The sequence below is a fragment of the Cariama cristata genome, unplaced genomic scaffold (genome assembly GCF_000690535.1).
Source record: "Cariama cristata isolate BGI_N322 unplaced genomic scaffold, ASM69053v1 scaffold10747, whole genome shotgun sequence".
In the NCBI taxonomy this organism is placed as follows: Eukaryota; Metazoa; Chordata; class Aves; order Cariamiformes; family Cariamidae; genus Cariama; species Cariama cristata.
The window spans coordinates 2,657-14,329 of NW_009628401.1; the positions used below are offsets into that span (position 1 = coordinate 2,657).

At 49.6% G+C, this 11,673-nt stretch overlaps 1 protein-coding gene across 1 annotated transcript; it reads left to right on the plus strand.

The window, feature by feature from the left end:
* Window positions 1-431: 431 nt before the first annotated feature.
* LOC104165229 (ubiquitin-associated protein 2-like) lies at window positions 432-8,276 on the plus strand (the record flags this gene model as incomplete). The annotated part of the gene is made up of 7 exons (XM_009704805.1): window positions 432-516; window positions 1,944-2,158; window positions 3,517-3,616; window positions 3,700-3,807; window positions 5,292-5,359; window positions 6,372-6,563; window positions 8,139-8,276. Coding segments are annotated over 7 exons (864 nt in total), but the record flags the coding sequence as incomplete, so codon positions are not given.
* Between the last annotated feature and the right edge of the window lie 3,397 nt (window positions 8,277-11,673).

Genomic DNA, 11,673 nt, shown 5'->3' on the forward strand with positions numbered 1-11,673 from the left:
TCCACTTTTAGAAAACAGGGCATGGTACAAGGGTAAAACCTTTAGACTACATCCACATTGTGATTAAGGTCCTGGTGTGACCCCAAGTCTTTGGCCCCTGAAAGTCTGTTGCTCTTCCAGGTGGAGTCTCACTGGAAGATGACAGCTCAGAGCTGAGGGCTGGGAGGGAAAAGCATTTAGTCATTGCCTTTAACTTACAATTAAGAGATTAATTATTTGTATATAATATTTAAAATGTCTATAAAGTAGGTTTATTTTGAAGTTGAGGATCCAAGTAAATCCTCAGCCTTGCTGGAAGCAATAAGGTCAGCTTCTGCCCAAACTTTCTTTAGTTCTTGCTTTTTAAATTTTCTTATGTGTATAATACAGTGTTCGTAAGAGCTGTCCAACTCTGTTATGATTTCAACTATTAATAAACGATATTGTCTCTTTCCAAGGATTACTATGGAATTACATTCCCTGCTCCTGCAACCCTAACAGGCAGAGATGGGAGCCTTGCTAACAACCCATACTCAGGTGAGTGCTATTTAAAAGAAAAGGATGGTGAGTGAGATGTGCTGGTTTCTAAATGGAGGTCATCTTGCCGTAGCTGAAACAGCAATCATTTTTCCCTTCTGTAAGCAGTTAAACCCATCAGTCCAAACCAGTCAAACAAGAGCGAGCATCTCCCTCTCACTGATATTTCTTCATGGTTTCGGCCAGTAATTCATAAGTGACTTCTTCTGGCACTAAGTTGGATAGCCTCTGTGAACAAGTGCAGAGTTGTTACTGATGTAAACGACAGAGTCATCTAGTGCCATTCCCAAGCACATACAGGTGCTTGAAAAATACTCTGTAGCTTAATCTTTCTTCTTGAAATTCAACTGGCTTTCCTGCCTTTTTTGGTACTGGAATAGACCACCCCTCAGCAGCTCACCGTACCTTGTTACTGCTCTCTTAGCACTCGTATGTTCCCAGCAGGAGCTGCATCCAGCAGGCTCTCCCTCACCCTCCCCAAATCTAATGGGCTTCATTCCTAAAATCACATAGTCTAAGAAGCCCTCCCTCATATCTTCAGTTATCATCGTGCAAAGATGGCATTAATGCAATCCAGGATTTTCAGCCAGGATTACAGCTTAAAACTGTAGCCATAGGCATTATAATTCCTATAATGATGGTGTTAAGTGTTGTCACACTTCTTTGTAACCAACAAAAAGGAATATTGGTTGAGAATGAGATAGATGTGATAGATGTATGCCACCTCCCTAAAACACACATGAACATGCTGCTCTGTAGGCTGCCAGAAAATGCAAGTGTTCAGGAATTTTCTGCTTCATAATCACTTCTCTCGGGAGGCTGTATTTGGGTTAATAACCAAATTTCCCTTCCTACTTCTTCAATAAGGTGGCCCGCGATGCAAGCCTTGCTTTCCTGGCCTTCAGCTACTGTCTCCAGAACTTTGGTGGTGTGAGGAACCGGATATCTAACTAGTCATGCTTGATAAATAAACAGACATTGACAAAAATATGCCTATCACTGCCTGTAAAGCCTAACTTGTTTTCAACCCATGAAGCTTAGCTGACCAGTTTAACCTCCAGGAGAGTCACACTTTAACCCAACAACCATTTGCTCTTTGGCTATTTACCATACTTCTGCTTTTAGCATGTTTTATTGCAATAGTAATAAATCTGCTCAGACCATGTGAGATAGGTAAGTATTGGTATCTCCATTTTATCAATGGATTAGCAATGCCATGGAGTTCTGTGCCACGAGCAGGCAGTGTCCCTGTGGCCGTCAGGAGCAGAGACAGGGAGAGTGCTTCCCATGAACAACTGCAGGCTTTCAAGTGTAGGATGTGCTCTCTTCTGCAGTTGTCTACTTGTATTCAGAGGATTTGAATCCTTTGAGTCCTCCACTCTTGGAGTAGCTTTGATAGCTTCTCTGATCAGTTCTTTCTTTCGCAGGTGACGTAGCAAAATTTGGCCGTGGGGATTCTGCCTCCCCTGCTCCTGCTACCACGCTTGCCCAGCCGCAGCAGAACCAGACGCAGACTCACCATACAACTCAGCAGCCCTTCCTCAACCCGACCCTGCCCCCGGGGTACAGCTACACTGGGTTACCTTATTACGCTGGTATGCCCGGTGTACCCAGTGCATTCCAGTATGGGCCAACTATGTTTGTAAGTGTGGCAGCCTAAACTGTAACCCTCCCTTCATGCCTTTCTGGTTTTGCTCTCTCCAGCCCAAATCTTCTACATCTTGGAATCATAGAATGGTTTGGGTTGGAAGGGACCTTAAAGACCACGTAGTTCCAACCCCCCTGCCATGGGCAGGGACACCTCCCACCAGACCAGGTTGCTCAAAACCCCGTCCCACCTGGCCTTGAACACTTCCAGGGATGGGGCACCCACAACTGCTCTGGGCAACCTGTTCCAGTGCCTCACCACCCTCATCATAAAAAATTTCTTCCTTGTGTCCAACCTAAACGTACCCTCTTTCAGTTTAAAACTGTTGCCCTTTGACCTGTCACTACAAAGCCTGGTAAAAAGTTTTTCTCCATCTTTCTTATAAGCACACTTTAAGTATTGAAAGGCCACAGTAAGGTCTCCCCAGAGCCTTCTCTTCTCCAGGCTGAACAACCCCAAGTCTCTCAGCCTTTCTTCATAGGAGAGATGTTCCAGCCCTCGGATCATCTTCATGGCCCTCCTCTGGACCCACTCCAACAGGTCCATGTCCTTCTTGTACTGGGGACCCCAGAGCTGGATCCAGTACTCAGGTGGGGTCTCATGGGAACGGAGTAGAGTCATCCTCCCCAATCTGCAAGGGAACTCCAAAAACTTGCAAGCCTGAGAAAGTAGCTGCAGTCCCTTCCCCAAGAAAAATGGAAATTTAAAAGGCCAGAACTCATGGACTCCTGCGCAGGTTACTGTAAATAGCAAACAGCTGCAGTTCATGGATTCGGTGTTCCTGAAAGCCCTTACCAATCTCTGGAGAGTCAAAGGGAGACCCAAGGCTGAGTCAGTGAGCAGAGAGTGCCTAGGAGATCCTTTCAAGGAAGGAGGGGACCCCATTAAGTCAGAGAGCAGTGCTGGTAGTCTCCGGAGGAGGAAGGTTATTTGGGAAGAGATGAGTCTATTTTAGAGTTCTGTAGGACGGTGTTTTACGAAACAGCCTCAGGCAGGAATTGATGTTTCATTTGGTTCTGGAGGGAGAGCACTGCGGTTTCTCCTTCTTGTGTTTGTGGCTAAGAATTTGCTGTTTACGTTCAGTGTATGAAAGAAATATGCAGCCTGTTCCGAGCGAGGGTTGCAATCAGAGGGGCGGCTCTAGCGGAAAACTTGGGGCTTGCACACATCCGCTACAGCAAGTTACTCCTGGAAGTGAGAGTGCCGTGTCCCATGCCATCCCAGTGCTCCCAACTCCAAGTTAAATTTCCCACGTCAGGTGGAGGTGCCTTCCCCACTAGATGGCAGAAGGAGTTTGCACTTTATCTGCATTCCCCGGTTAACAGCACCTTTTGTTCCCTTCCTTTGTCCAGGTACCTCCAGCATCTGCTAAACAGCATGGGGTCAACCTGAACACCGCATCGACTCCTTTCCAGCAAGCGAGTGGCTACGGGCAGCACAGCTATGGAGCAGGTATGCTTACCACTGCGCTTTTCATGTGAGTGTCTGCAGAGCTGCTTGCACACTGTAACACCTTGTCTTGTACACACCGGCAGGCTATGATGACTTAACGCAGGGAACGGCAGCTGGAGATTACAGCAAAGGAGGCTACAGTGGGTCATCTCAAGCACAAAACAAATCTGCTGGCACTGGACCTGGGAAAGGTAACATATGAGAGTTGAGGTTGCTCTTGAGTGGGATTTAGTAGGGCAAACTCCCAGTGCTGTGCAGTCAACACAGCAGCCAGCTCTAAACAGGGTCACGATCCAAGCTGTTTCTCCATCTCCCGTGTACAAAATGCTTTGTTAATGGCCCAAGTGTTCCTTCTAAACCTCATAGCTGAACTTTGCGTGAGGATTTGTGTGGCTGATGTGCAGTTTTGTCCACAACTATACATGGGAGAAATGGTGAGCTGTTTCCTCCTCCCAGGTTTTCTCTGTTGAAGAGTAGTGGTCCTGCACTAACTCTAAGCAGCTGGATGCTGCTGCTGAAATGGTCCTCTGCCAAATGATGACTAGATTTTGAGTTTCTTGGTAGGCACCTGAGATAGCCGTGTGTTACGGCCCAGCAGGGCAGTTCACACATCTCTGGGCTGTTGTTCGTGCACCCTGTAACTCATCACATTATTTCAAGCGTGGAAATGTTTCATTTGTGACTGTAAAGGGTGAAGAATTTATACAGCTTATACAAAAGCTTTATTCTGCACATGCTGGTTAGACCTGAGAAATGTATACTGAACTGCTTAGCACTAACTGGTTCATCCTTGGGCTTAAGCAAATACCAAGCATTTGCTGTGCATTTGAAACACCAACTGGACTGTCCTCAGGCAAGATCTGATCACACTGTCCTCTGTGGGGGAGCAATCCAAAAAGGAGCAATGTTCTAGGAAGGGTACAGCCTTAGAGCAGTGCAAACCTTCTAAGTCCAGACTTCTGACTCACTGGCCAAAGAAACTTCTGTTTTTACTCTGATCTGAGTGAAATGATTAGAGCCAGTCTTTATAAGACTGTGAATAAGTGGCTGGCTTGAGAGCCACCTCGCTGGTAAGTGAGTGTTTCTGAGCCTGTTGTGGCACCAGCTGGTCCAGGTGGAAGCCAGTCTGAATCAAATGATATTAATTCTCTCAAGGCAGAGGAGCATTGCAGACCTCATCCTTCTGCAGAATGTGGAAGGACAATGGCTCAAATGTGTAGCAGATGCAGAGTATCATTGCTCAGTGCACTACTGGAAAGCTCTTGAATGCTGCAACAGAGCCAAACGCATCCCTAATCCTAGGGGAAGGCTGGCTTTACGTGAACGTAAACGAGTGCTCAGTGCGGCCAGGTGCTGCCTGGTGAGGTGCATTTGCATCCAAGTGGTAACTGCTGGGTCGTGGATATGGGTGATTTATCAGAGTGGGCTGGTTTCCCACCTTGCAGCAGGAGCAAGGAACTGAGCCCTTTCTTCTGTTCCACTGTTGGGTTGCTGTGGGTCTGAGAGCACGGAGAACCCCTCTGGGCTGGCTGACAGCAGCAGCAGGGCGTGTGGTGCAGTGGCTGCAGACGAAGGTGCATCCACCAAGGCCGACAGAGGTGCCAGGAACAAAGCATGGGGCTAATGCTGCGTGGTCGTTGACTTCCTCCTTGTTGGTGGCTGTTTTGTTTTCCAGGTGTTTCTGTGACCTCAAGTAATACAGGTGTGCCTGATATCAGTGGCTCAGTCTATAACAAGACTCAGGTGAGCAACATTGGAACCTCCTCCCTCCTGGCCTGAGGCCAGGCCGATGGCTCCCCTCCTGTTCCCATGCTCGTTAGTCTCAGGGTCAGCGGGCCGTGGCATTTCTTATGGTGGCTCTGTTTGGTGTTGGAGTAGAGTCTCGTCCTCTGTCCCACCGTTTCTGCCATGTCAGTTCCTGATGGCAGCTGCTGGCATAGCTGCAGTGCTGTACACTGCTGCATGCTGCGCACACTGCCCCATGTGAGCTGTGTCCTGGGTGCAAATTAAATGTGATGGTGCTAATGTTTTTAGTCAAAATCGTCCCCAGACAAGGTGAGTTGAGAGGCTGTTTGCTTTTCACCAGAGAGACCAGTCAGCAGTGCCCACCCCTAACACCCGAGGGTCCCTGTCTCACGCTCTCCTATGGCCATTGCTCAGCACAGGGCTTCCCAGGGAAAGCAGAAAGTGCTTTGACAAGCTGTGGTGTGCAGTGGGTTTATGCCCAGCTCCTGTTTTCTCCTCCTTGCACCCTCAGCTGGGGGAATCGGTGTCTGGCTGTCATCCATGCTTACAGGTAGGAAGCCAACTCTCAGCTGCACGCTTAGCATTAAGGTTCAAGCATTGACCAGGGGGAGGAAAATATTAGTGCAAGTTCTTGCGGTTTTGTTGGGCTGCCTTGGATAGGTCAAGTAATTCCAGGCTGAGCCTCCACAATGTATGAAGGACTGATTTCAGCCAGCTGCTGCCATCCCATATCCTGCTGAGTAAAAAGAGGTCAGGGTAAAAAAGTACACAGTAGCTGTGGAAATAAAAATAAAATGAAATGTCGGAAGCATTAGTGCAGAAGTATGGGTGAGAACAGGAGCTGAAACTCATCTGCTGAAGTGCTCGCAGGTATTCAGTGTGACTTAACTTGCTCATGGGTTGGTGAAAGGTTTAAGTCATGTGTGTTTGGGCCACTTTTGTTCTTCTCTGGTCACCGTGGCAGTGCTCACACCAGGCTCTGACACTGTCCTCCTCAATTCCCGTGCAGACGTTTGACAAGCAGGGATTCCACGCTGGCACGCCACCTCCTTTCAGCCTGCCCTCTGCTCTTGGATCAACTGGGCCCCTGAACCCTGGTGCTGCCCCAGGTTATGCTCCAGCTCCGTTTCTCCATATCCTGCCTGCGCATCAGCAGCCTCATTCCCAGATGCTGCATCACCATCTTCAGCAAGATGGGCAGGTGAGTCGGCCCCTTCTGCCTCTACAGCGTGCCTAAGGACAGATTGCTCCCCCCGCCCCACATCCCAGCAGGGTCTAGGAGGTTTTTGCTTCCTTCTGGTTTTTGCTTTGCTCATTGGGAAAGGGCCCTGGCAATGGTTGCAGACTGACAGACTCGATGCTGCTGACCAGCTTGGGGAGGGAACCTGATGAAGTTCAACAAGGACAAGTGCCAAGTCCTGCCTCTGGGGAGGAACAACCCCATGCACCAGGACATGCTGGGGGCCAAAGCAGCTTTGCAGAAAAGGCCATGGGGATCCTGGTGGACACAAAGTTGACCATGAGCCAGCACTATGCCCTTGCTACAAGAAGGCCAACAGGATCCTGAGTTGCATTAAAGTATTGCCAGCAGGTCGAGGGAGCTGATCCTTCCCCTCTGCTCAGCAGTGGTGAGGACACACCTGGAGTTCTGTGTCCAGTTCTGGGCTCCCCAGTACAAGAGAGACATGGATGTACTGGAGAGTCCAACAAAGGGCCACAAGGATGATGAAGGGACTGGAGCATCTCTGCTGTGAGGAAGGGCTGGGAGAGCTGGGACTGTTCAGCCTGGAGAAGAGAAGGCTCAGGGTGAGATCTTATCAATGTATATGAATACATGAAGGGAGGGTGTAAAGAGATTGGAGCCAGGCTCTTTCCAGCGGTGCCCAGTGACAGAAACGGAGGCAACAGGCACAAACTGAAACACAGGAGGTTCCGTCTGAACATCAGGAAACACTTTTCTACTGGGATAGCGACCAAGCACTGGCACAGGTTGCCCAGGGAGGTTGTGGAGTCTCCATCCTTGGAGCTTTCTGGACATTGTCCTAGGCAACTGGCTTTGCTTGAGCAGAGGGGTTGGGCAAGACACCTCGAGAGATCTCTGCCAGCTTTAGCCAGCCTGTGATTCTGTGAAGAACCCGTCCTGGTGTGGAGTGTGGAGAGATGGGCTGTGAGGTTTGAAGCCGAGGCAGGTGCCGCTGTCCCCTGGCTGCGGCAGGACAGCAGGACATGAGAACTTGTACTGCAACTCTGGGGCAAAAATGGAGCATCCCCTTGCAGGTTGTGTGTTGGCTCTGATTTGGTTTCACCAGCCCATGTGTTTCCTTTCCTCACTATAAATTTTGTCTGAAAAAATAGTGTTCTGCCTTAGAGTCCAAAAATAGGAAATTACTTCTGTCTCCAAATGTGTGACATCCTTGGCTGGTGCACCGCCTCCATTCACCTTGAGAGAGCTCCTTTGCTGTCCCCAGTCCTGCTCCTCTGCTTCCTTGTGCTTGAACCTGACCTGGGTGGGGGAGAGGGTGGTGGGCAGTGGGAGGGGGCTTCCCCGTGCTCCTACTTGGTGTCTCTGTGGCCACTTGTCCTGGATTGTGAGATGCGGACATGTTGGAGGGCAGAAATGGATCTGTTCGGGGGGGGAGCATCGCTGCAGTGGTGGGTGTCAGGGCTGTCCCCAGGGGTGGCAGCTCTTCTGGCGACATTTGGATGGGCTCGTCTTCCTGGGAGCACTGGTGCTGTGGCAGCTGATGCCCATGTCTCCTTCATCTCTGATTTCTAGGGTGGATCTGGCCAACGCAACCAACCCAGCACCATGCAGCAAAAGTCTCAGGCTACCAAAACCGCCTATGGCACTTCTCCATACTGGACAAACTAAATCCGAAACCGGGGAGGGGGGAGAGAATGAAAGGAGAGGAGGAGAATAAAACAAAAGAAAAGAGAAAAAGAAAAAAAGACGAAGCCCATTCCTGGAATTATTAGGAGAAGTAACTGCTCAGCCAAACGTCTGTGCGGGGAGAACTGCAGCCAGCCAGCCATCCTCTGTGTGACTCGCCCGCTTCCTCTTTGAGTTGCTGTTGTATGTAATATATTTATGTATGTATTTGTAAATGTAATAGAGCCTAAATGTGGTTTTATGCATCTTGCAGCCTGTTTCATTTTCTTTGTAGGAAAACTAATTATTCATTTCCCATCTGCACCAGGGCATCCTTCCTTGTTTTTTTAAGCTCTATGGGCTTTCTAACTCTGTCGAAGACAAACTGCACCATTTTTTTGGAGCTGGAGCCCATTTATTTAATGCAGTTCTAAATTCAGGCAAATAAGGAGGCCTGCCCCCCAACCTGTCGTCGTTTCCCCCCCCTTCCCCCCAAAAAAACCAAAACAAAAACAAAAGAAACACCCGAATCAAGATGTGTCCTCAGTCCCCAATATAGTTGTTACTTTAAAGAGGAAAAAAAAAGAAAAAAAATGTTTTGTGAACCTTCCCCTTTCTTTTGTCTCCCCCCTCTCTCCTGCTGTGGAAGACAAACTCTTGTTGGCAGTTTGGTCACTGTGGCCCTGAGCTGCAGCCTCACCTTTTTATTTTTCAATTTTTGAATAATAAAAAAAAGACAGGGTTTTCTTTTTTGGTTGGTTGGGGGTTTTTTTTGTTTCTCTAGCAGAAGACTTCGGATGGCTCAGTGTGTCCTGGAACCTCCTTTGCATCATTAGAGGCAAAAAACTATGTAGCGGTTTCTTAAATAAAAGTATAAGCTGTGTCTTGTACCTCTTTTTGCCCTGAGCCACACTGCCCAGGAAGGCCAGAGCTACTGGATGGAAACTTCACCTGTCCCTCCCCACTTTTTTTAAAATGAAGACCCTGGAGGCAACTCCTGGTCCTTTATGTCCTGCACCAGTGCTTTGAGCAACCTGGTCTGGTGGAAGGTGTCCCTGCCTATTGCAGGGGGGTTGGAACTAGATGATCTTCAAGGTCCCTGCCAACCAAACCATTCTATGATTCTATGATTCTATGAATGTTTTAGGAGTTTAATTTCTTTTTAGCCCTTCCTCCACCTAATAAAGATCTGAGCGTATCACTGGTGTTTGTCTGCATTTTCAAAGGCTCCAGGAGCAGTTTAGCAGTTTTGCTTTTGCAGCCTGTCCCTTTCCACTTGCTCCTGCAACATAAGCTGAGCTGGGAGGGTGAAAGCAGCAGCAGAGTCTGCAGGAGATACCAAACACCATTACAAAGGTGAGTGCACCTCGGTGCTGAGAGCTCACAGGCACCTGCAGCCAGGATGGGATCCTGGGCAGCACCCTGACTCCTGCCATAAGCATCGCGTCTCTGCCTTCAGTGTCCTCTGGCATTGTGCTCTGTACGAGTCCCTGTGGAGCAGCTGGGAGTGCAGCTGAAGCACTGTTGTCCCTTGCTTTGCCCATGAGGACCATGGCTTCCACCGTGAGGAGTGTCACTGGTGAGGATTCGTGAGGGATGGCTCTTGTCCCAGGCTCATCCTCCTGAGCATCCTGGCCCCACGCAGCAGAGGAGCTGGGTAAATGCAAAGTTGTTGTGTCCACACAGCAGGCGAGGGGCTTTGTTGCACTTCCCAATTCTGTTTCAAGACTGATAAGGAAAAAAGATAAATGTTTCTACCTTGAGAACCACTTTTCTTTCTTAAGAGACACACTTTCACCAGCTCTCAGGTTCTGGAGGACTTGGGTTGGAACAAGTCTATGTCACCCAGCGCTCCCCCTGCCTCTGGGCAGCTCGATATGAACTATGCTGGCATTCCTCTGCCCCAGCTGAAGTTTGGATACTGGTCAAACTTCAGCAGCTGCTGCAAGCCCTTGGCAGCTGCTGTCCCACTGCCGCTGGCTTTGGGGCCTGAATGTCAAGGAGGGCAAAAATGTTACTGTCAGCTTGCGCAAGGGCTGCCCCAGCAGCTGAGCCCACAGGGCTTGCAGCAATGGCACCGTACTTGCCCACAGTCAGAGCTGCCTCACAGGAGCTGTTCTTTGAAAAACAAACTCCCCCAAAGCCATCTTCACACATTTCATTTCTTGTTTATAGAAACTCACTGATTCTGCACAAGTGTGGGTCAGTCCTTACTTGTGCCCAGAAGCAACTGGAAGTGGCAAAAGACAACAAAAAGCCGCCCACGGAGCCCTAGGTTTGTTGCAGAGCAGCTGCCAGGCAGACTCCCTGGCAAGGACTTCAGCCCGTGCTTCTCCGCTGTCCCCAGCTGCACAACTTCCCTCCTCAGCCCTGGCTGTGGGCACGGAAGGGCAGCTCTTCTGTGCCTGAAGGCCACGGGCTGTGTTGCCCTCTGGCACCCTCCTCCTCCTCACCCCCAAGCACAAGGCACCAAAGGCAACTCCAGCACCTTCCCAGTGGCTCTGGGGTGAGGCAGCACCACGCCGTCAGCCACAGGCTGTCTCCTCTCCAGGCAAACCTGAACAGGAGCTTTTCCCATTTCCTTACAGTCGGTTCCCGCAGGGCTCTTCTGCAGCAATTTCCTCTCTAATCCCCTCTTCCACAGCCTGATGGTAGAGCCACGGTTGCTCAGCTGCATTGGCCATCAAGGACAAGGGGGAGAAAGAAACCCGTGCAAGTGGCAGCCGGGTTTACCAAGTGCAGGGTGGGCTGAGGAGTCTGTCCTGCCTTTGGTACCCCCACTTTGTGCTGGATGAAGATGCTACTGGCAGCCAAAAGCCAGTGCTGTAGGAGCCAAGCAGGCTACAAGCAAGCCTGATCCAAGCCAGAAGGCCCAGACAGCACCATCCCATTTCCCCCCCCAATATGGACACTTTTCTGGGAATGCAGCTCTGAAATGCCATCACCATTCCACCAGCACAGCTCTGTGGCAGAAGCACTTCAGCCACAAACACATTTCAGCGCAGTTGCTCTGCTGCAAAAAAAAAGTGCAAACTGCAGCAAGTGCAACTCTCATACATATTTCTAACTTTATCTTGACTGCAGCAGCAAGGCATTGCAAAAAAAACCAAACAAACAAAAAAAACCACACACAAAACAAAACCCCCAAACATCTCCACTCTCAAGCATGCAGGGAACACTGCGGCCCAGGCAGCACACATACTGTGAAGAAGGCATTCTGCATGGTTAGGGTTAGGCAGTGATGACCTTAATTCTGCTGCCAGCCTTCTGCATGGTCAAAGCCCCCAGCCCCAGCAAGCAAGCTGGCTGTCCACCTCATCTGACCATTTCTTTTTGTACTCTGCACTGGTGAGCCCGCACCTCGAGTGCTGTGTTCAGTTTTGGGCCCCTCACTACAAGAAGGACATTGAGGTGCTGGAGCGTGTCCAGCGAAGGGCAAGGA